At 44.5% G+C, this 23,624-nt stretch overlaps 2 protein-coding genes across 2 annotated transcripts in view; both read left to right on the forward strand.

The window, feature by feature from the left end:
• Positions 1-23,624, forward strand: part of LOC146700834 (uncharacterized) — a 113,326-nt gene that overhangs the window by 68,747 nt on the left and 20,955 nt on the right. The window lies entirely within an intron of this gene.
• st6gal1 (ST6 beta-galactosamide alpha-2,6-sialyltranferase 1) lies at positions 678-22,770 on the forward strand. Its single transcript, XM_085471099.1, has 9 exons — positions 678-966; positions 1,492-1,576; positions 12,081-12,287; positions 12,944-13,306; positions 13,414-13,678; positions 15,756-15,853; positions 16,673-16,774; positions 18,554-18,728; positions 21,789-22,770. Exons 2-9 carry the CDS (start codon positions 1,565-1,567, stop codon positions 22,052-22,054), a joined length of 1,488 nt encoding a protein of 495 aa, XP_085327225.1. The 5' UTR covers positions 678-966; positions 1,492-1,564; the 3' UTR covers positions 22,055-22,770.

Consider the following 23,624-nt stretch of genomic DNA (forward strand, 5'->3'; position numbering starts at 1 on the left):
TACAAAACTAATGTTTAAGTATGCATGTGACACCAGTGACTGAAGAAGATGTTTCATTTATACAGCAGCCATCCCAAGGCAAGATCAAAGTACAGTTAAAGTAAAGACCCCACAGCACCAGACAGAGAAAACCACAATGATCAGATGATCCCTTAAAGCAGCACTTGGCAAGCACGGGGAAGAAGAGCTTCCCTGTGCCATAACTGCCATAACTGCAGAACCAGCTTCAGATATTGTCATTCATCACTTACATGTTTCAGATCATCAAAAAAATGCAATAAAATTACTTTTAACAAGGCTTGGCTGGATTTTTCCTCTTAATAAAGAAAAACATAAATCGAATTTGTTTTTACTTGGATTAGCTTTGTGTTAAATATATTAAAATGTATTTAATGATCTTAAAAAGTGTGACAAAAAGAAAAGCAAGGTATTGTCATGTACATCCTCTCTCACTTCTCTAAATCTGTTAAACTGGTAAATCTCTTCTTCAAACTGTCTCACAGTTAATTTTAAGATTATGTTTCTTTCCACAATTTTATGTATGTTCTACTAAACGTGCAATATTATTTTATTTATTTATTTCTAAATTATTTCTGTGAAAGTCTAAAAAGGTGCTATGTAACTTCCATACTAATTTACTTAAATGTATTATTTATGTTTGAAAATCTCACCGGAAATGCGCCGGTCGTGTCAGCGCTAGCTTGTTGCTCGATGCAGCAGCAGGAGCAGCCTGCATGGTGACCGTCACAGAGAAAGACAGTAGAAAAGAGAGGGGCTAAAACGAGAGAGGAGGACTCACCGCTCCCGGCCTCCGCTCATGCATGCGGACAGCGGCCTCGGACCGGACGGACGGACAGCAGGACCGCGAATCACCGGAAACATGGCGGCGGGAACAACAAGCTGCTCGGAGCCTTAGCGTCCACAAATCAGAGGCAGGAGGCGAGCGGAGGAGCATCACCTATGCAGGTCACCTCAGACATCTCTCTCTGTTGATGTGTCTGTGCCGAGCCAATGCCCGGCATGTGCTACTGTATTTACTTTATTCTTGTCAGTCATTAATAATCTTGTGCTCTGCAGCATCATCATTGAACCTCTTATTTTTCACACGTTTTTAAATGTCCTCCTTTCTTCCATCACTCTGATCTTTGCTGTCCAACAGCAGCATCATGTGTCTGTCCTGGTGCCATCGTGAGTGAAGCAGACAGTAAAAGTGCTCCTGAGGCCTTTTAGTCCACAGTGCATTAATGCAGCAGTGATAACAGAACAAAGCAACGTGCTGCACATTTATCAGGAAGCTATCATAAAAACACAGTCTGACACGTTTATTATGAGTCTTTACTAAACTAGACTGCAGCTTAACATTTTATTTTTTGTTCTAACACGTTTGCTCCAGTTTCCTTCATTAAGAGTTTATTTTAGATAAACTGTGAAAGAAAGAGTGGACTGGATGTGTATGAACCCTGTGTTTACTGTATATATTCCTTTCCACAGAAGCAATGAGGTGAGCGCTGAAAGCAGCATCCTGTTTCAAACCATCAATACGATCAACGCACTAAGACGAGCCATGGCCTACAAGGTAATGTGCTCACTTCGCCCTCTCAGGTCATCTGCAGTGTTTGCTCTGAATCCTCCGAGCGATATAAATCCGTCCTCTCTGAGCCTGTGTTTGAAATCTCAGCCTCTCTGCGCTCAGAAACGTGTGCTTTGTGATGAAGCTGACTCACAGAGTCAGCAGTAGTACCAGCAGCAGATGCTGTGGGTGTCGAGTTTCATTCACACAGCTTCAGCTGCGCTGAGTATCAGTACAAACATCACAGGGGTGGCACAGCAGCTGTTATAGTAAACAGGACGCAGCGCAGCAGCGAGGTGTTTGTTCACAAAGCAAAACCGTTTCTGCGTCTGCAGGATCGATCCATCGACCGTCAAACTGCACAAAAGTTCAGTAACCTTCAAACTATGACTGTAGAAGTACATGAAGATGTTAAGACCTTGATCTATGCCCTTCAAGTTTCATTGGAAGTCTGTCGTACTAATGAAGCTCAAATATGCAACATTAATTAAAAAAGGCCAGATTTCACCGTGCACCCTGTTTCCAACCAGCCGGGAACGTGTGAGGATTTTGCTCATTTAGAGTCAAACCAGTGAGAGCTGCGTTAAACTGCTGCGCCTGTGTTCAGTGAGGATTTCAGGAGATGTGATCTGAGGCGTAAATGTCCCACTGCAGCCGACCAATCAGCTGCTGTGCGCTGTGACGCCGCTGCCAACCTCCCTCAGCGGACGGATTAAAACACGCACCCGCCGGCCTTTTTAATCACGGGTAGTTTATGTGTTCATATCTCCTTGCATGACACACACACACGATTCTGCTCTCTGTGTGAGGAGCAGCTTGATTTTGTGATCTCGTGAAGAGAGAAGAGGCCATTTTGTGTCAGTCTTCACTTCCTGGCGTCTTTAAAGAGCCGTTTCAGCTCCAGAGTGAGTATCTTCTCAAAGATGCGTGTGTGTGGGGGGGATTTGTCTTAACATCTTTAATCAGATGCCCTATCACAACATCTGTTTGCAGTCAGCAGCACTAAACTGATGCTGCCTCCGTTCACGGGATCATGTTGGAGGCTGGATAAGCTGGTGACCTGCAGATGGACGAAGCCGCTCGGATGCAAAACGCCTCAGATGCTAAAAACTTTTTATTTAATAAAACCTAAAATGAGCAAATAAGGAAAATCATCAGATTATTATCACCAAATTATTTCACAATAAGAGCGTTTGTGGGAAAGCACCCACTGCTGTGGCGCTGACACCTCCAGCTTGATTTCTAAGTGCGAGTGAATGAAGGCTGTTTCTCGCCGAGCGGCTCGCACTGAAGACACGCTTCATAATTTGAAGTGAACGTGTTGAAACAAAGTGTGAGCACAGACAGATGCTACGTCCACACTAACTCGGATAGATTTAAAACGGTGTTTTCGTCTGAAAGCGCTCGGCGTCCACACGGCTGAAAACGCTGACGTTCCAGTCCTGCACATGAAACGCAAAAGCGAGTGAGAATCAAAGAGTTTGATCTGTAGCACGTACAGACTGATAATAACCTTTAATAGGGCTGTCAGAGCTGAGAGCAAACACAGCAACTGCTGCCCTCCGCTGTCGTAGTTTAATTGGTCACATGACTGCATCATATGACTAACACGTGTCATCGTTTTCGAAAGTCTCCGTTTTCGCTGTCCACACTGCGACGTGAAAGCACCGTCTTCAAATGAAAGCGTTTTCCATCTCAGTGTGGACGGACAGAGAGGGCTGACGCAGAGACAGGCAACCATGTTCACACCTGATTCAGTTACCAATGAACTGTCACGTGTTAGCGCTGCCACCGGCTGCCGACCTGTCCAGATTTCATTTATTTATTCATAAAGCACGTTTAATAACAACAGGGAGCTGACCAAAGTGCTGCACAGAGTAACAGTTAAACAACGACAGGTAAGAAAATGAAAAGAAAATTAGGATAAAAGAATTGGTAACTCTCACACAGTTTCAAAAGCCAGAGTAAAAAACTATGTTTTAAGATGCGATTTAAAAAGAGTGACAGTTGGGGCCTTTCTAATGTGGAGAGGTAGATCGTTCCACATTTTCGGTGCCATAACCGCAAATGCCCGATCTCCTCTATGAACCATCCTAGACTTACGTAAGGTAAGGAGCAGGTGATCGCTTGATCGAAGGGCTCTAGACGGCGTATACAGCTGCAATAGGTCAGACAAATAGTCCGGTGCCTGGCCAATTAGCACTTTATTAGTCAAAAGTAAGATTTTGAATTTAATTCTAAAACGCACTGAAAGCCAATGAAGGGAATCAAGCACCGGAGTAATATGTTGGTGTTTCTTCACACGAGTCAAGAGGCGAGCTGCAGCAAGTTGGAGCCAGGCTGAGCTGGACTGACTGACACCCACATACAGTGAACTGCAGTGATCCAGCTGAGTTAAAACAAACACATGAATTGCTTGTTCCAAGTTAATAAAAGATAAAAAAGATCTCACTTTGGATAGGAGCCTTAATTTAAAAAAGGACCGCTGGACAGCTGAATTAATTTGTTTCTCGAATGTAAGTTTGCTATCCAAGAACACCCCCAGGTTTTTTACATGTGTTTTAACAGCACATGTTAGGTTGCATAAGTCCAGATCTGGGGCATTGAAATTACAGCTCGGTCCAAAAATAATTACCTCAGTTTTATCCTCATTGAAGGTAAGAAAATCTGAGGACATCCAGGTTTTAACTTCGTCGAGACATTTGATTCCATGGGCGTGGAGGTGTTTCTATTAAACCGAAGATAAATCTGGGTGTCGTCGGCATATGAGTGAAAGCAGATGTTATGCTTCCTAAAGATTAGGCCTAGGGGCAGCATGTAGATTGAAAAAAGCATTGGGCCTAATGTGGAACTCTGCGGGACACCACAAGTAAAAGGAGCTGGGGAAGAAATAAAATCATCAAGGCTCAGGGGAAAAGTCCTGTCGGAGAGGTACGACCTAAACCATTCCAAGCGGATACCTTTGATACCACATTGCTCCAGATCAGAATGCTGTGGTCAGCAGGATCAAAGGCTGCAGTTAAGTCTAGGAGCTGGAGCACAGCTAGGTCTCCTGAGTCAGTGATTAATAAAATATCATTAAGTATTTTTAGGAGGGCAGTTCCTGTGCTGTGGTGGGTTTTGAAGCCCGGCTGGAACTTCTCAAAGATATTATGACTATTTAGAAAGGTTTGTAGCTGCACTGGCTGCACTACAGCGTGCTTGTATCCAGCTGGTACCACTCCAGGGCTGAGACTATTAAAAATAGTTAAAATGTCGGGACCGACTACCTTAATAATCTTTTTTAGAAAATGGGTCGGGACTCCATCTGAAGGGCAGGATGATGTCTTTATGCTATTGCAAAGATCTTCCACCTGGTTAAGACATACAGCCTCAAACTGGTCAAAAGCAGTTGAGGAGGTATATGTTAATGAGACATTATACAGAGATGGGGTAGATGTAGATCGAAGCCTTTCTATCTTATTAATAAAAAAACTGCAAGAACCTATCGCAAGTTTCAGTGGAGCTATCTATATGGAGAGCGGGGGAGGTATTGAAGACCGAATCAATAACTGAGAAAAGAGAGAGGCCCCCCCCCCCCCCCCCCGCGACCCTGAAAAGGACAAGCGGAGGAGAATCCGGTTGTTCAGTGATGACGCGACGAATCCTACTTCCGGGCCTAAAGTAGTCTGCGTTTAATATGGCTTTTGTGTTGTTAACATGTTTAATGTTTTGTATTTTCTCTTATTTGATCTCAAAAAGCTCCTAAAACAGTCAGTGATCACTGCTGACCTCCCTCGGCTTTTATTACCGCTAATCATTTATTTAAGCTCAGTTTTTAAAACCTTAGGATGTAACTACAGCCCAGCCCATGCAGCAGTATATGAATGACTAACCTCGTATTGTGGATGGATTATCTCAGTTGTTCTCCTGGCTGAAGTTTGGTCCTTTTACAGCATCCTGCCATGCGATTACATTTGTTCCTGACCACCGAGAACACTCACATTAACTTTTATCGAGTGGAAAAAAGGTTAGCTTGTTTATATTATGCTAACATAGCTGTGTCGCTAGCGGTCACGTAGCACATCATTATATACCAGCTAGCCCAACTTCAGTAACCCTACAAACGTCACTGCTGTTTAGTTTTCTGTCTTCATTTATGTTGGAAGTGATAACAGAGCTGTATGTTTTAATTTGTTTCCAAAACCCCGCAGTCAGGACATGCTATATTGTATTTAGATAGAAGCTAGCGAGCTAACTTCCTGCTAACTTCTAACTCCGTTACCGGTAAATGTCATAAATTCGGTTTTCATGGATGCCTGGATGTTAAACTCAATTGTTACACCTGGTAGAGCAGAACGCTGATCATTTTATTAAAGATGAAAGACTTTAGACAGTTTTTAACTCTCAGTAATGCCATAGTGATCGTTTGATATATGGACCTGCAGCGGAGTTTAGACCCAGACACGGCTAGTGACGTCAGACTGAACAACCGGATAGATGGATAGAAATTTAAGCTGAGGTTATCGTGGGTGATGATGTACGACACAGCCTAGGACTGGTTGATATGACCCAAAATTCATATCTCGATATTCTTTAGCTGGATGGCGATATACGATATATATCTCGATATTTTTTTAAAGCCATAAAATAAGAACAAACAGAGAGTTTAGTCACACTGTGTCCCAGATGTCACACAGGCACTTTAATTAACATACAGCGTAGATGTACATGAAAAATTACTCAAAAATAAATGATCAGCATTTATTAAACAATAATGATCCGTAAATAAAAGAAAACAATGTTGTTTTTGTGCATAACAAAGAGCTCACAACTGTGCAGTCAAACTGTAAACTAACAGACGCTGAGCATAATAACAAAGGTTTCACAGCTGCTCTGTTCCCAACTTCTACTGCGTGACTGACAGCCTGGAGTTTGAAATCCTCTTCGTAACCACGGCGCTTACAGGTGCCATTTATGGTCCTTATAAACACACAATACGGTAATATTATGTTGAAGCGCAGTACGTATCACTCCGCGAAGCTCCTCGGTAGCCGTAATGCTCCGACAATCCATCAAGCGGTGCGGCTTCGTAGCTGACCAAAGTCGTACTAAAACATTTATTGACAGATTGCTGAGCGCCGTGCACATAAAATCGGTTCGCGGTCATCAAGCACAACCAGAATTCATCCATAAGGTGCGCTGTCAACTTTTGAGAAAATGAAAGGATTCTAGGCTGTGCAGATGGCGTTAGCGCGGTTAGCTCGTTAACACGTTGACGCCGTCCAGCCCCACGCACGGGGCAATGCGCAGTAACTCGTTAACGGAGATTTGCCGTCTCCATCTTGTCGCTGCCTGCAGGTGAAGCGATGGGGGAGGAGGGGGAGTTGTGTTCAGTGAAGGATAGAGGCGAGGTCCAGTAACGTTGCGTAAAGACAAAAGTGGACAAAGAGAGGCAAACCTGCGGCTCCACAAGTATAATTATAACGTAACATAGATATAAAGATATAAAGGATATTGTCACAGCTCATATCTCGCATAAAAATATATCGATATTTTTAAAAAACACAGCCCTGCTTGCCCCAAGACGCCTCCTGCTGGTCATTGGCAGAAGGTTTGCCTGCGTGTGCGTCCTCAACTCTGCTGCTCCACCCACAAATTCATCCTCCTCACTAGTGAGGCGCCGTGTCAGAGGACGTAAGTCAGCTTTTCAATAGTCTTAAGATTTGTTACTGAGAAGCACCGTTGCACAAATAATCAGCCAAAGGCAGGTTTTCTTACCTTTTGTCCTGAGTATAGCAACTATTGTGGCTATTTCCTTTTTTTTTGGATGCTATATTTCTTATTTCTTTTTCTAATATTTTCTCTAACAAACAGAAAGCAGCCTTTCAAACGGAACAAGTTTACTGCACACAGCTGTAGTCCCTCGGGCATCGCCTGCCCCTGAGACATCAGAACAGGAAGAAGTTGTCAACACGAAAATAAAATAAAATTTAATAACAATCTCATAATGATGATAATACTGATTTAAAGCATTAACCCGACACTGTCAGAGCACTTTGTGTGCTTTTATTCCTGCATGCTAAGATCAGTGGAACTGATGTAACGCACATCTGATTGGTTATTGTTACGTGTGGTCTGAACAGGATGTTGTGATCAGCATTTAGTGCTGCTGAGTCTCAGTCTGCTTGCCGGCGTTATTAGAGGCGCTGAAGAGCTCGTGATTAGACGTGTTGGAACGTCTTTTCAAAAAAGTAAGATGGTTTTTATCTCTTTACTAAAAATCATCATTTCAGGAGATGTTGTTGGTAGACTTGTACTAATTTTATGTGTGTGTGTGTGTGTGTGTGTGTGTGTGTGTGAGACCTAATGATTTATCGATAGAGCTGTGCGATATGACCAAAATCTCATATCCCGATATAAGACATCTATCGTCCGATAACGATATAAATCACTAAAATGTAACATTTTCTGTAAACTCTGTGAATCTCTGGCAGCTCGACTTGTGTGAAGTGTTTCCAGCTGGGCGTCGTGTAGCTGAGTCGAGTGTTTTAACCGATGCATGAAACGATACATTTTTAGACATAGGTTGAAACGGCCGCCGTTTCCTTTGTGAGTATTTATTACACGGCGTGCTGCGGGGAAAAGCCTGTTCTAACGTTTGAGTCTAAGGTTCATTTTTAGCACCTGGCGGCTCTTTTTTTACTTCTCATCTGTAAATAATCTGCATCTTTCACATGATTCAGTTTATTTTGAAAAGTCTCAACAGGATCTTGAGCTTTATTGTGAAAGGTTTATGTGGAAAATAAACAAGCGGACACGCGATGGTTTTACCGTCCTTGTTGCTAACGACAACGCATAAAAACAGGCGCTTGTCCGTCCGTAGTGTGGTTATATTAAATATACGAGAAAGAGAGAACTTTAAGAAACTAATAAAGCCACGACAGTGACCATCAAAATAATGAAAAAATGTTGCCGTAAACAGCTTATTTTGCGACACCATGAAACAAACGATAGCGTAAAATGAAACGATAGACGTTTTTATATCGTCATCTGATATATATCGTTATATCGAACAGCCCCATTTATCGATTTATTTATTAATGATCAAAAAACAACTACACTACACACTAACTACACACAGCAAACACCTTCAGTGTTGCTCACATCTCTAAACTCGCTCTCGCTGTCTTGACCACAGCTTTCTCCTCTTCCTGAGAAACAAACTGTGACGTGTCGCCGTGTAGTTTGTTTGATTGGTTAAAACGGTGCAGGCGGCCTGCTCTGCTGTAAACGAATGACGTATCAGTGGCGGGACTATGACGCAGGATTTGGGATTATTCACTAACTCTGGAATTAATCCTGGATTTTCTGTGCTGCCTGTCGGGTTTATTTTATTAGAGGAGACGCCATAAACTCAAAGTACAAATGTCTTTCAGATTTATTATTCAGTTAAGTGTTCGATAGGGCTGCCACAATTAGTCGACTAGTCACGATTACGTCGACTATCAAAATCGTCGACGACTGATTTAATAGTCGACGCGTCGTTTGAAGCTTTGTAAGATCCCAAAAGACGCAGGAATAAGTAGCAGGATTTAAGAGCGTAATAACGGACTGAAACAGAAGATGGCAGCACTGCATGTACAAGGATGCCAGCTGCCGTTAAACCCCGAAGAAGAAGAAGAAGCAGCTGTGTCCCAGAATTCATAGCGCGGCCCAGCTCAGTTTCCAACAATGGCGGCAGCTGGTTAGTTTTAATGTTACTCTTATTATTCTTTCCGGGTCACAAAATAAACGTTTAACATATTTTCAGGCGAGATGCTGCTGGTGCAATCCCATATGGAAAAGATATTTATAAATCTTATAAAGTTTGTATCTGTCTTGTGTGAAACTTGTATGAAAAGCATATAAGAGTGAAAACAGATATAAGATCCCTTGAAAAATTATATAATGAAACTTGTATGTTTTGGATACTTACTAAAACAACATATGAAAGTAATGAGAAAGTGGCCACTTTCATGAGTAAATCATAGAAGTTTTTACTATTTCTTTTCCATATGGGATAAGCTGTATGTCCAATGGATGATGATCTGATTAGTCGACTAATCGCAAAAATAATCGGTGACTAGTTGACTATCCAAATAATCGTTTGTGGCAGCCCTACTTACAACAACAAGTGTACCCTCAGGAAGATTGCAACAGCAGTCACTGGTGATGTTTAGCAACAGTTTGGCAGCATGGATGAGACGGTCATGTTGATAAAATATGCAAAACCAGAGATATGAATGATTGAGCTCAACAGAAATATGGAAAAGTCAGACCTACTAAAAAGGCTGATTAACAGAAGGACTTTCATTCCCTGCAGCAAAGCTCATCTGTAATGAAATACACAAATTATCATTTATCATATCATATATCATTTATTAGTCAACTATAAGTTAAACATTGCTGGTATGGTTCAGTGACTGAATCACTTCTGTTGCAACAAATCAACAGAAACAAAGACAGGGCTAAAATGTCACAGTTGCAGGAACCTGAACGAATTATTTCAAATGAAAAAACAAACTTTTTTGTTCAGTTTAGTTTTAGTTTTAGTCCTACTGACCAATCAGTTATCAGAAAAACAGCCCCTCGACTCCTGAACATCGCTCAGACATCAGAGTGTGGAGAGAGCGAGGCTCTGAAGTCGCTAAAGCTGCGCGGAGCGTCGGCGTGTTACTTCAGACAGCGTGACAGCGGTCAGAAGAGTGAAGTCTGATTATTGGCGTCATGTGACAGAATGTCAGTCTCAGACGTGCAGCGTTTACACTTCTGGACTGTCAGTGTGGTCGTTTTGCTCCACGCCTGCACAAATCAACCACATCGAGGTGAAAGATGGACACAGCTCGATGTTAGCAGACTTTAGTAAACCAGCTCCTCTCTGGTCTTACTGAGCGAAGGCCATGAAGAGGTCACACCCCAAACACGTCCTGTAAAAAAACAAAAACAACAGAGCTTGTTCGTGACTTTCAGCGTGACTCGAGGCGTGCTCGCAAAAGTCTGTGACGAGTCTGACACTGTTGTAAAGACTCAACTTTCAGCACACTCTCTTCACCAGATGCTCCTTTTTTCTTTTCCTGACCTTTGCCTGTGTGTGGTGGTTGCCCTGAGCAACTTCATACTGAGTTATGAATGTTAAACTTCACCACAACCTTCGGTGTCCATCACTTCCAAAGTGTAGCATTTTGAAAGCTGATGGTTCTTCTTTGATGCATGCATCATTTGTAAGCTGCTTCCTCGTGTTTGTCTCTGTGGTGTGAGTGTGAGTGGGCACAATAGTCTCCTTTTACGAGGCTAAATCGCCGTGGTAACTGACACCGAACACATCACCTGGTCAGGAGCTGGTGATGTGCAGAGCGAAGAACCAAGAGTCAACTGGATTGCAGTGTGACTGAAGCATGCATGGAATCATTTGGTGATTTAGAAGATGTGTAAATGTTTTTATAGTCTGATCTGCTGCTGGAAACCTGATCAATCAGATTAATTTCACTTTGATCGGCGACAAGCTGAAGTGATTTCCACGTCTTCTTTTTCAGGCTGTGGCACAGTTAGAAGACTTGCCTTCAGGACTTTGTTTCTTTCCACCATCCTTTTTGTATTTTTGGTATCTGGATTGTTTTGAGGACCTTCTGTGTGAACCAGCTTTTTATTAGCACCTCGTGCTTGGGTTGATTTTTATGTTCATCCAGTTTGTTTCTTCTCCCGACCTTTATTAGGTTTTTTTAGCCAAATGTTTTGTTCCACATTTTTATTTGTAGCTCTGTTTTTGTGTGTTGCGTTCTTCTGTCAGTTTAAACTCGTGAGATTCTTCCCAGACGCCTTAACGCCCACTCACATTCTGGGCCATCTGACTTCAGGAAATCACATAATAGGGTGGGGCCAGGTTTCACAATGAGCTTACCCGAAACTCTGGCTGATTGTGACCCACACCCGTTTTCACACCTCGGCTCATGTGGTTAGGTAGAGGATCATCAGGAAACTCCCACTGGGTTTAAATCTGGGACTCTCCACCAGTTGACCCTAGAGCTGAAGAAGCTTCTGGGATGAGAGGTGGAACATCTTCAAGCAACTTAAAGAAGTCCAGACGCTTTTCTTTCCAAGCTCCTTAGACTGCGATGACCTGGATGACTGAGAACCTTCAGACATATTTGTGAACACTAAAAATTTGTTTTATTGTCTCAGGTGACAGAAAAGCATCAGCTACAGTCAGCTGTGAAGATTAGCAGAGATTAACTGAACACATCACCTTGATATTGCTGAGTCTTAATTTCATGTGTGAAATCTCTTAAACAGCACTGACGGAGCCGTTACAGGAAGCTGAGCTCTGTGGGTTCTCATCAGCTGCTGTGATGAAAGCTGAATTCTCCCGATACTGAACATGAAATGTGCCGCACCCTCACCCCGTCTTTTATAAGCTGACCCACAACACAGAGTCCAGGTGAGACACAGCGGCTCTGATGTGTAATACAAACCTTTCATTCTGTCTTTGCAGATACCCGCGGCAGCGATGGACAGAGTCAGCCTGCTGTGGCGTCTGAGGCGGCGGGCTCGCCGCGGCGTGCTCTGCATGACCTTCTTCTGCATCTCCATGGCTCTGCTCTACGCCATCTGTGCTGAAAACAGCGTGCCCGTCACCGACGCCATCTTTGGCGTCCGGGCACGAACCCGCGCGCAGCCTCATGCGCACAATGTCATCAAGGTGCGAAAAGTTTAACCACAACCGGAAACATTTCATTGAATAGTTTCTATTCAACCCACAGCAAAACTACATCAAGGAAAACAAAGTTTTAAATTCAGGTGAAAAATGAAATTTGGCAAGAAAACAAACAAACACGCACTGTGCAAAAGTCTTGAGCCACCCCTTGTTTCTAGATATTTTGCTTCCAAGCAGCCAGATGTTTTAAAGTGTTGTTCCTACACATAAGAACAACTTTTATTAGCAGACTGTCACAAAAACACATCATTTGTTCTCATTTCTTTGGTTAAATATCGAAAAGTCTCAAAGGCAATACTGTGTTCGCACCGACAAGCTGATTCCCAAACTCAGTGAGTGGAGGCCAGAAGAAGACGCAGCAGACCTAAAAACAACTACAGCTGAACAGTATCTGAAAGTCATGTCCTTAGAAGACCTGACACAGAACCACAGAGAAGCATCTGGCATGTCAGTCGGCGCTCTGCTGTTCCCTGAACCAATCAGAAATAGCCTCAAGGCCAAAACCAGGGTTTAGTGGTCCAGCTTTCGTTCTCTCCATCGTCATATTTAAGGTGTTGCAGCTGCGCTCCAGGGGAAGAAACGAACAGACTTGAGTTATTTTTGGTGAACCACAATAATGTTGATGCTGCTGATTCCCACAGGTGCTGCGAGGTGGAGCCAAGCCCATGTACACGGACCCTCAGAAGCTCCCGGGCGTCATCCCAGGCGACCCTCGCCGTCCGATCCCCATCCTGTCCTCGTCCAACCACAGCCACGAAGCCAGGGATTCGTCGTCGAAGCGGAAACAGCGGGAGCCCCCGGGGTTTTTCAGCCGGCTGCTGCCGCGCCCCTTCACGCGAGCGCTGGAGACCCTGTTCGGGGGCCGGCGGAAGGGCGAGCTGAGCGGCAGAGGCAGCGACGCCGAGTTCTTCGGGCCTAACGGGCTTTTGGGAGAGGTGTGGGACGACGAGATGTCCAGCAGCATGCTGGGGACCAGGATGAAGAAGGTGGTGCAGAACTACCAGGTGAGTCGTGGACCAGTGACGCAGCGTCTACAAGTTACATGCAGGCTAAGTCCAGATTTATATGGACTGACGCGCTCCTCCCTCCATGTTTCTGGTGTTTCTGTCAGGCGATGAACAAATACGGAGTCGAGCTGTCGGGCCCCGGCGGCGTCTCTGGCACGCCGAAGCTGAGCGGTCCCGAGCTTCTCTGCCAACTGAAGGACAAAGTAGAGGTCGCGACTTTGACCCCTGACCTCCAGCCCTTCTCCTTGCTGCCCTGGGCCACCCAGCTGCCTCCGCAGCAGCTGACCTCTGACCTCGGACCCTACAAGAGCTGTGCTGTGGTGTCATCGGCGGGTTCACTGCGCTACTCTGGGCTGGGCAAAGAGATCGGTGAGACATTTAACCCTTTAACCCTTTAAGACCTACCATAGAACCAAGTCCACCAGAGCTTATATTATATTTTTACCTGCTGTGGAGCCATTTTTGGGTGGCGTGCCCGCTCCGATCGGCTGTAAAGGGTTAAAGCCGGTCGGAGCGGGCACGCTCTGTTTTGCGTAACTATTTTTAAATCCCGGTAGCTCTGCAACCACGTGAGCTAGCACAATAATTTTTTTGCATATGAAACCGGAGGAGTTGTACTTACATCTGATGCCATCAGCTTGTCCTCGGTCACAGTTTCCTTCCACATATAGCTTTGCAAAAACTGCATAAAAACATAACAAGAACATAATATTCCAGAAACACGCTTTGCCGATCCGATCAGCTGTTCATAACACTTCCTATGTCCATCAGCGCGAACTATCGCATGTCCGCCATGACCTGCCCGAAACCGGAAGTGACGTCATTTTTGCGGAAATGTAGTTTTTTACCATCAGGGCCTCATGAGCCTATACTGGTGTTTTTAAAAGTTATGTTTGACTTTATGACTTTCTGTGTGGTTTCTGGGATGCTGAGGACTCATATTGCACTGCTGGAAATAGTTTATTTTGATGCACATGCTGCTTTTTTTTTGCAAATTTGCAGTATAATATTTATTTTCGTTTTTCCTGCAGTGTTTAAAAATTGGTGTATTTCAAAAATAAAACTATGAAGACACTCAAAATAAATTTCCTGTGGTGGGAAACTAGTTTGTGCAACTTTTTTGTATTTACAGTTTTGAGGGATAAACCTCTTAAATTTCTCTAACTAGAAATATATGTTAAAAAACAAAAACAATTTAAATTTTTTTTGTAGTTTATTGCACTTTTTTGCAATTTATGTAATTACTATGCACTTAATGCATACATATTATTACAATTTTGGCTATAATGGTTGTATTGATGTATATCAACTTGAAATGCTCCCAGAAATGGCTCCACAGCATGTAAAAATATAAAATAATCTCTGGCGGACTTGGTTCTATGGTAGGTCTTAAAGGGTTAAATGTGGATTTGATGCTTTTGACTCCCAAAGTCTGGGATTTAAAAAGGACACGTCCCTCACATCTGGACAGTCCAGAGGATGAGACGATATTTCTCTGTCGAGAACCTCAGAGCTGCTCTTCTCCTCCCAGCATCAGCAGTGAGCAGCACGCGAAACATAAACAGCACGGTTCAAAGTGAGGTTTGGTGTAAGTGCTGAGCCCTGCTGCTCTCACACAGGATCGTTTTCGCTGTGTGAAAGTTGCAAAGCAAAGTTGCTCTCTGCAGCACATTGTCCCTGAACCACAGAGGAAGGATGTGTTTGAGCTGTTTTCTGCAGAAGTCTGGTAGCTCCAGAGTTTCTCACCCAGCATGTCTGCAAACACAGTTTGCTTGGTGCTCTGACTGAAGTGTGAGCTGCGTGCAGCGCCTGTATAACCAACTGCCGTGCTGGTGGGTGGAGGTTTGGTGGTCAGGATCATTTCTCTGTTGCTGGAGGATGATGTGCTGGCTGTTGGCATTAGCCATAAAAGGGTGGAGTGTCCCCTCTAAAGGCCCCTCGAGGCCCCAGGGCAGTCTGGGAACATCTTGCTGTTGCCTCAGAGGAGGCAGGAAGAGGAATGTCTGCTGCCCACACGGCCCGGACAAGCTGCAGGAAACGGGTGAATGGACAGACTGTCCAACTGAGACTAAGCTCCACCACTGTGGGACAGAACAAGTCAGCTGCTCTTTTCTTTTTCTGCTGTTTGTGTCTGAAAACGTGGAGGAGGCACAAAGTTAGTGTGAAAATAGGCTGAAAACACATTTAGGTGACCTCAGACTGCTTTAGATTCACCCAGTGTTCCTGCTGAAGTCAGCTCTTTATGTAATAACTGACTTTATCATCATCTTTTAAATTATAGATCTGTTGAATTAAGAGTGTGTGTGTGTGTGTGTGTGTGTGTGTGTGTGTGTGTGTGTGTGTGTGTGTGTGTGTGTTTTCTTGGTTGATGAACAGAAAACGCGTCACTTCAGCGAATCACAAACTTTCACTTCTTCTTAACCGAATTAGTTTTCTCGTTTTTCAGACTCACATGAAGCTGTGCTGCGCTTCAACGCTGCGCCCACCACCGGGTACGAGAAGGACGTCGGGTCCAAAACCACCATCCGCCTCATCAACTCACAGGTGGGCACAGACACAGGTGGTGACAGCTGAGCTGAGAGGAAGTGCTTCACTGCAAACGAGACAGATGTGGTGATAATAAGACGAGAATCCAAAGATCGTCTGCGCGTTGATTTTTAATCTGCGGCCAGTTTTATACGATAATTTTCTCTCTCACACTTATTAACTTGTGTTCTTCTGATTGGTTGCCCCTCATAAGCAAAATATTTCAACAGTAGATCTGATTGAGATCCCCCTCTGTGACATCACAGAGATCCAAGAGGAGAAAAACTGTGTGAAACGAAGCGTTTAGGCTCATTTTGGCCTCATTGTTAGAAACCTGGGTGTCTAATATCAACACAACAATGTGACAGAAATAATGTTAATTGTTTTTATTTTTTAATAACTTTTCCATACAACACGTGCAGCTTTGTTATTTAAATCACTTTGTTTAGTGTGTGAGAGCGTTCGGCTCTCCGCCACAGTTTGGAGTAAAGTCGAGTTTGTAACGACGCTGCAGGCGATGGTCGCGCTGAAGAGGTCGAGTTTGCAGATGGGCTGTGGGCGTTTCAGTGCAGAGCAGCTGCCTGTGGCTGTTTTTAGATGCTTTTATGTGAGAACACCTCGCTGTGAGGATCTGCAGAATGCTTCTGAATACGGCAAAGTCAAAACTCGACTGAGTGGATTTGGATTAATCAGTAGAACCAGAGAATTTAGCTGCTCGGTTTTCACAGCTTTTCATTTTTAAAGAGTTTTAAAAGTCATGTTTTATTTATCAAAGCTTGAGAGACGCGGCTCGCTAAGCGACGTGTGTCAGTGTGCTTTTTCTCTGAATCTTTACAGGTGATGGCGTCTGATGACCACCGCTTCCTGTCCAGTTCTCTGTACAGCTCAGGTGTTCTGGTGGCCTGGGACCCCGCCCCCTTCTCTGCAGATCTCACAAAGGTGATGCGTTTGGATTTAAGCTAGAAGCTCTGTCACAACCAGCGTGCGTTTAATAACTTTTGTTAAATTGTTCAAATTAAGTGTAGAATTTTTGTCAAATAAGAGACACATTTATTCAAGTTTTCCTCCTACGGCTCCGTCGGGTGCACATATTCATGCACACGCTTGTATTAATCAGTTTGTGGTTTCTTTGGACATTTGTGGATTTTAGACTAACATGGACGAGCACAGGTAAACATGATGGTATGTCTGACTGCAAGAATTCTGTTTGGAAAATGTCACGTTTGTGCAAAAACAGTGAAACATACAACATAACTTTGCTGTGCACACAGTCGATACCTGCATCTGTATTTGAGTCTAATAGGCCACGCCCCTAATAAATAAAATGTAAAGCTTTATGACGGGAAGATTCGCTCCAGGGCAAAGCCAAACATTTTAACACGAGTCTGTGGGGACTGGCTCACTGCTGGGACCTCTAGTGGACACTTGAGGGACTGCAGGTTGTGGCTCTTGCGCACTGGCTTCTTTTCAGAATCAGAATCGTCTTTATTGGCCAAGTATATGTGCCGACACATACAAGGCATTTGGTTCCGGTAGATGGAGGCTCTCAAGCACAGCAATGTAAATCACACACACACACGTGTCTATATACACACATTACACAAAGCTGTGTAAACCAACTATAAATAACCAATCTAAACTTATATACATAGAATACAGAAATGAGGTGGAATGAATACTACAGAATGTACATAAGGTGCAGTTGCAGTCTGGCAGTGGGAGCAGTGTGACAGGTCAGCTGTTTAGGAGGGAGGTGGCGAGGGGAAAGAAACTGTTCCTGTGTCGGGTGGTCCTGGTCTGCAGGCTTTTCTCAGGAGCTTAAAGGTTGACATGATGAAGTGTTCCCCTCGTGGATGCACAGAGCGTGGAGCCGGTCTGACTCTGCGCTGCAGGGAAACTGAACGAGTCGTCAGTAAATCCAGTTACCAGCAGGAACAACTGCTGGTTCTCCAGCTTCAGAAGCCGTTTCTCTGATGCATAATTCATGTGTTTATCCTGAGAGGACACGTCTACCACTACACAGGATTTCTTCTGCTCTTTGTTTTTATTCCTGGACTCCACTCGAGTAACCTGGCACGATTAAAACCCAGTGGACAAAAGACGTCATTTATCTTGTGCTGCTCCTTTATGCAGCCCAGCTGGTCTGCTCTGAATGCATCTTGTCTGTTGTCCCTTTAAATGGAGACTCTTTCGTTACTGGAAGCTGCATAAAGGACAACTCTGACATTTAGGCCTCAGTCCAGCAGTGGGACTGAAAGATTTGCACATGAAGGACACTCCAAACAGCGGGGGGGCCCTGGCCCTTCTTTTCCTCTCCGAAGCCGCCGCCCCCTACATTATCTCTGCAGCCTTTATGTGGTAGAAAAGTCATGATCCCAGCGAGATTCTCAGGGTCTGAGCTTTTAAGTTTCTGGTTTATTTGAGCTGCTGTTTTCAGTATTTTTGTGATGTTTGTATTTATGCAGTTTATCAGTTCCTCTCACGTCTTTGTTCCCCTGTTTTCAGTTATGGTTGCTCACTTTCTGTTCTAAAACATCCCTCGGTCACTAACTAGTTAACGTCCTGTTTCTGCAGCCTGCACAGAGCGTCTCCCTGATAACTCAGTCAAAGGGAAGCATCAGTAAAACAAAGACTGAAGCAGCAGGATTGGTGCTGATACTGAATGTATTTTGAGGTGTCAGTTAAAACTCATACCTGTATGCCCCTCCTCCCCCGCAGTGGTTCAACAGGACTGATTACCCCATCTTCGCCCAGTACCAGAGGTACAGGAGGCTCCACCCTCTGCAGCCCTTCTACATCCTGCATCCTCGCTTTGAGTGGCAGATCTGGCAGCGAATACAGGACAACATGGCCGAGCCCATCCAGAAGAACCCGCCCTCCTCCGGCATGCTCGGTATGGTTTTCTCTCACTTCCTGTTTATGCTACAAACTGCCTTCATAACACACGTGGGGCAGAAATCTGAAACAAAACATTTACTGAATACTCGTTAAAATATAAACTCAGAGGTCACTAATGTTCAAGTCCTGTGTGCGGTTAGATATCAGATGTTTGTGTCTGCGACCTGATTGGCTGCATTGATCGTGTGTTGTTTGTTTTCTGTAAATGTCTCCTGGTCCAATCACGATCTTCTGAAAGAACGTTTGTGTGACAGCTGCTTATTGGTCCAGGCCGATCCGCTGATCGATGAGGCATCATCCGCCTCACTCCTTTGATCTCTCTGCACCGCCCGTCTCAGCCTTCAGCTTCACCTCAGAGTCTGCGCACCAGGCGAACTCTGCAGGAGCGATAATGAGGCGCCCAGCGATGTGACATCGCCGGCGTGCGCTGTGGGCGGAGAACAGCGAGCATAATGACACAGAACGAAGAAAGACTGAAATCTACTTCAGGAAACTTTGCCCTCTTCATGACGCTGTCGTTAGAGCGTCATGTGACGAACCGACACACGTTTGTTTTTTCCTGGCTTCTTTTTTTGGTACTTTTAATTTATAGAAACGACTCCGCAGGCTGCAGCAAAAACATCTAGTTTGGTTTTAGGGGTGAAACGTCCCTTTAAGGTTGAACGCATATATATACAAACTCCTCTGTGTCTTCTGTCAGTTGACTTCCTGTTTTATTTTGAAAGTCTGTTCCTCGTGGTGTTTTGAGTGAGTTCAGCTGTACCTGCCGGGAGTCTTTTTACTCCTCGTCCTTCCCCTCAGTCTCAGTTTGGTTTCTTTGTAGCCGAGGACGACTCTTGATTTTCATATTTCTCTCTCTCCTCCAACGTCTTCCGTTCATGTCACGAGTTTCACAAATGCAGGATCTGATTTGTAACTGGAGCTCCGCCTCCTTTGGTGTCTGATATTAGAGCCTCAGTTCATTATAAACATCTCTCCTCCAGGATCACCAGACAGGAAGTAGATCTGTTACACAGAGGTGATTATACAGTGGGGCAAAAAAGTATTTAGTCAGCCACCGATTGTGCAAGTTCCCCCACTTAAAATGATGACAGAGGTCAGTAATTTGCACCAGAGGTACACTTCAACTGTGAGAGACAGAATGTGAAAAAAAAATCCATGAATTCACATGGTAGGATTTGTAAAGAATTTATTCGTAAATCAGGGTGGAAAATAAGTATTTGGTCACCTCAAACAAGGAAAATCTCTGGCTCTCACAGACCTGTAACGTCTTCTGTAAGAAGCTTTTCTGTCCCCCACTCGTTACCTGTATGAATGGCACCTGTTTGAACTCATCTGTATAAAAGACACCTGTCCACAGCCTCAAACAGTCAGACTCCAAACTCTGCCATGGCCAAGACCAAAGAGCTTTCGAAGGACACCAGGAAAAGTATTGTAGACCTGCACCAGACTGGGAAGAGTGAATCTACAATAGGCAAGCAGCTTGGTGTGAAAAAATCAACTGTGGGAGCAATCATCAGAAAATGGAAGACATACAAGACCACTGATAATCTCCCTCGATCTGGGGCTCCACGCAAGATCTCATCCCGTGGGGTCAAAATGATCATGAGAACGGTGAGCAAAGATCCCAGAACCACACGGGGGGACCTGGTGAATGACCTGCAGAGAGCTGGGACCAAAGTAACAAAGGTCACCATCAGTAACACACTACAACGGCAGGAATCAAATCCCGCAGTGCCAGACGTGTTCCGCTGCTGAAGCCAGTGCATGTCCAGGCCCGTCTGAAGTTTGCCAGAGAGCACATGGATGATACAGCAGAGGATTGGGAGAATGTCATGTGGTCAGATGAAACCAAAGTAGAACTTTTTGGTATAAACTCAACTCGTCGTGTTTGGAGGAAGAAGAATACTGAGTTGCATCCCAAGAACACCATACCTACTGTGAAGCATGGGGGTGGAAACATCATGCTATGGGGCTGTTTTTCTGCCAAGGGGACAGGACGACTGATCCGTGTTAAGGACAGAATGAATGGGGCCATGTATCGTGAGATTTTGAGCCAAAACCTCCTTCCATCAGTGAGAACTTTGAAGATGAAACGAGGCTGGGTCTTCCAACATGACAATGATCCAAAACACACCGCCCGGGCAACAAAGGAGTGGCTCCGTAAGAAGCATTTGAAAGTCCTGGAGTGGCCTAGCCAGTCTCCAGACCTCAACCCCATAGAAAATCTGTGGCGGGAGTTGAAAGTCCGTGTTGCTCGGCGACAGCCCCAAAACATCACTGCTCTCGAGAAGATCTGCATGGAGGAATGGGCCAAAATACCAGCTACTGTGTGTGCAAACCTGGTAAAGACCTATAGTAAACGTTTGACCTCTGTTATTGCCAACAAAGGTTATGTTACAAAGTATTGAGTTGTATTTTTGTTATTGACCAAATACTTATTTTCCACCCTGATTTACAAATCCTACCATGTGGATTCATGGATTTTTTTTTCACATTCTGTCTCTCACAGTTGAAGTGTACCTCTGGTGCAAATTACTGACCTCTGTCATCATTTTAGGTGGGGGAACTTGCACAATCGGTGGCTGACTAAATACTTTTTTGCCCCACTGTATGTAATGAGAAGGTTGGTTCTGCAGCATGTGTGCGGGCCGTGGAGGACGTGAACATGTTGGCGGACCTACAGTGCGTAGGCAGCTGTGCTGTTCGTTACACAACTGAGGACAAAGCTGTGGGCTGGATGAAGAACACATGAAGGCTTCATGTTTGTAGATGTTGCTCCAAAGTGAGGATCAGTCCTAACCAGCGCTGGGCCACATGGGCAGAAATGATATCTTCATATATTTAGTCTGAAAGACGTCTTTGTTTCCAGGATTTCAAAAGAAATCATTTTCACTCAGTTGGGAATATTCTGTGTCAGGTTTCATGTCCTCCTGTGACCTTCTGTGGTTCTGGTTATTCGATTTTATTTGATTTATATAAGCACAACAGAGGAAGCACCAAACTGTCTGAAAAGCTCTGCAAAGTGTCCTCATGCCCTCTGCTTCCTGTCCAGGCACCGTCCTGATGATGTCGCTGTGCGAGGTGGTGCACGTGTACGAGTTCCTGCCGTCCCGGAGGAAGACGGAGCTCTGCCATTACTACCAGCGTTTCTACGACGCCGCCTGCACGCTGGGCGCCTACCACCCGCTGCTGTACGAGAAGAACCTGGTTAAGCGCATGAACCAGGGCTCCGACCGCGACATCTACACCAGCGGACGCGTCACGCTGCCCGGCTTCAGGAAGCTGAACTGCAGCCAGACTGCTGGAGGAGACCGCTGACTGCATCAACGCACAAATCTGAGTCCTGCATGAAGATGAGCCGACGCATGCAAACCTCATCCTCACTACCGAACCACAAAGAGCGCTCTATAAATATTTCATGCTGTTAACACACACTGGAGTCCGACCAGCTCATACATGTGCTGCTGTACACACATCCCTGTGAGGTCATTGACGTGTGATCACTGGATGCTTCTTAGTTGCCCAAATTTTGATGCTCATGTTGACCTTAGAGGATAATTCTGGTGGTTTTCAAGCAATCTCAGTGATTGCCTTTAACTCAGGGGTGGGGAACTCCAGGCCTCAGGGGCCGGCGTCCTGCGGGTTTTAGATCTCACCCTGGGCCAACACACCTGAATCACATGATTAGTTCATTGATAGGCCTCTGGAGAACTTCAAGACATGATGAGGTCATTTAACCACTTAGATCAGCTGTGTTGGATCAAGAACACATAACCTGCAGGACACCGGCCCTCGAGGCCTGGAGTTTCCCACCACTGCTATAACTGCGAGGTGGAGAGCGTACGAGTGAGTGACAGACCACCAAAAATGTCCTCTGATCAAAAAGTGCATATTAATATTTTCCAGGACAGATTCCCTGACATCCAGCCTGTTTTGAGGGGTCCAAAATCATTTCTTCCTGAAGTTAAAAAGTAGATAAAATCCAAAATTTAGCAAACTGGGTCATAAATATCAGTCGTGCGCAGGTCCAGCGACACCGTCTCTGCTTGTGTGTTTGTGTTCTGGTTTCTTGTTCAGGCAGCAGGAGGCCGCTGTGCCTGTGTGTGATTACATACATGATGCTTACACACCTCACTGAACCCGTTTATTGAAGAAGATACTGCCTGCAGATGAGTTTACTTCTAACTTAACCCAAAAGGTCACTTCGTAGGTTTTTTACACACTTTGTGAGTCCTGCCATTTCCAGTAATCTTTTTGTAATCCTCACGTAGTGTAAATATTATGAGAGTATTATAGGAGGAGGGTCTTTACTGTGATATCAGCATTTGATTTTTCTCCAACGTAAAAGCCCCACTCGGTTTATATGGACATGCTAACTGATATTTTATTTGCAGTATTTGTTTCTTCAGTCCGTGACACACTGAGCTCGTGGCAAAAACATGACACAAAATCCAAACTTATACAGGGTGGGCCGTTTCTATGGATACAGCGTAATAACATGGGAATGGTTGGTGATATTAAAGTCCTGTTTGTGGCACATTAGTATATGTGAGGGGGCAAACTCCTCAAGATGGGCGGTGACCATGGTGACCATTTAGAAGTCGGCCATCTTGGATACAACATTTGTTTTTTCAATAGGAAGAGGGCCATGTGACACATCACACTTATTGGTAATGTCACAAGAACAACAATGGTGTGCTTGGTTTCAACGTAACTTTATTCTTTCATGAGTTATTTACAAGTTTCTGACCACTTATAAAATGTGTTCAATGTGCTGCCCATTGTGTTGGATTGTCAGTGCAACCCTCTTCTCCCACTCTTCACACACTGATAGCAACACCAAAAGTTGTATCCAAGATGGCCGACTTCTAAATGGCCACCATGGTCA

Source organism: Copadichromis virginalis, linkage group LG10 (assembly GCF_057382275.1).
Source record: "Copadichromis virginalis isolate Kocher_CV1m ecotype Utaka linkage group LG10, C_Virginalis_male_GT1.1, whole genome shotgun sequence".
NCBI classification, from domain to species: Eukaryota; Metazoa; Chordata; class Actinopteri; order Cichliformes; family Cichlidae; genus Copadichromis; species Copadichromis virginalis.

Bases quoted from the DNA above. Each gene is read 5' to 3' on its own strand.
- st6gal1 (XM_085471099.1), top strand. The intron at 12,288-12,943 runs GTGCGAAAAGTT...TGATTCCCACAG, and splicing joins ATGCGCACAATGTCATCAAG to GTGCTGCGAGGTGGAGCCAA. The intron at 18,729-21,788 runs GTATGGTTTTCT...CTTCCTGTCCAG, and splicing joins GCCCTCCTCCGGCATGCTCG to GCACCGTCCTGATGATGTCG.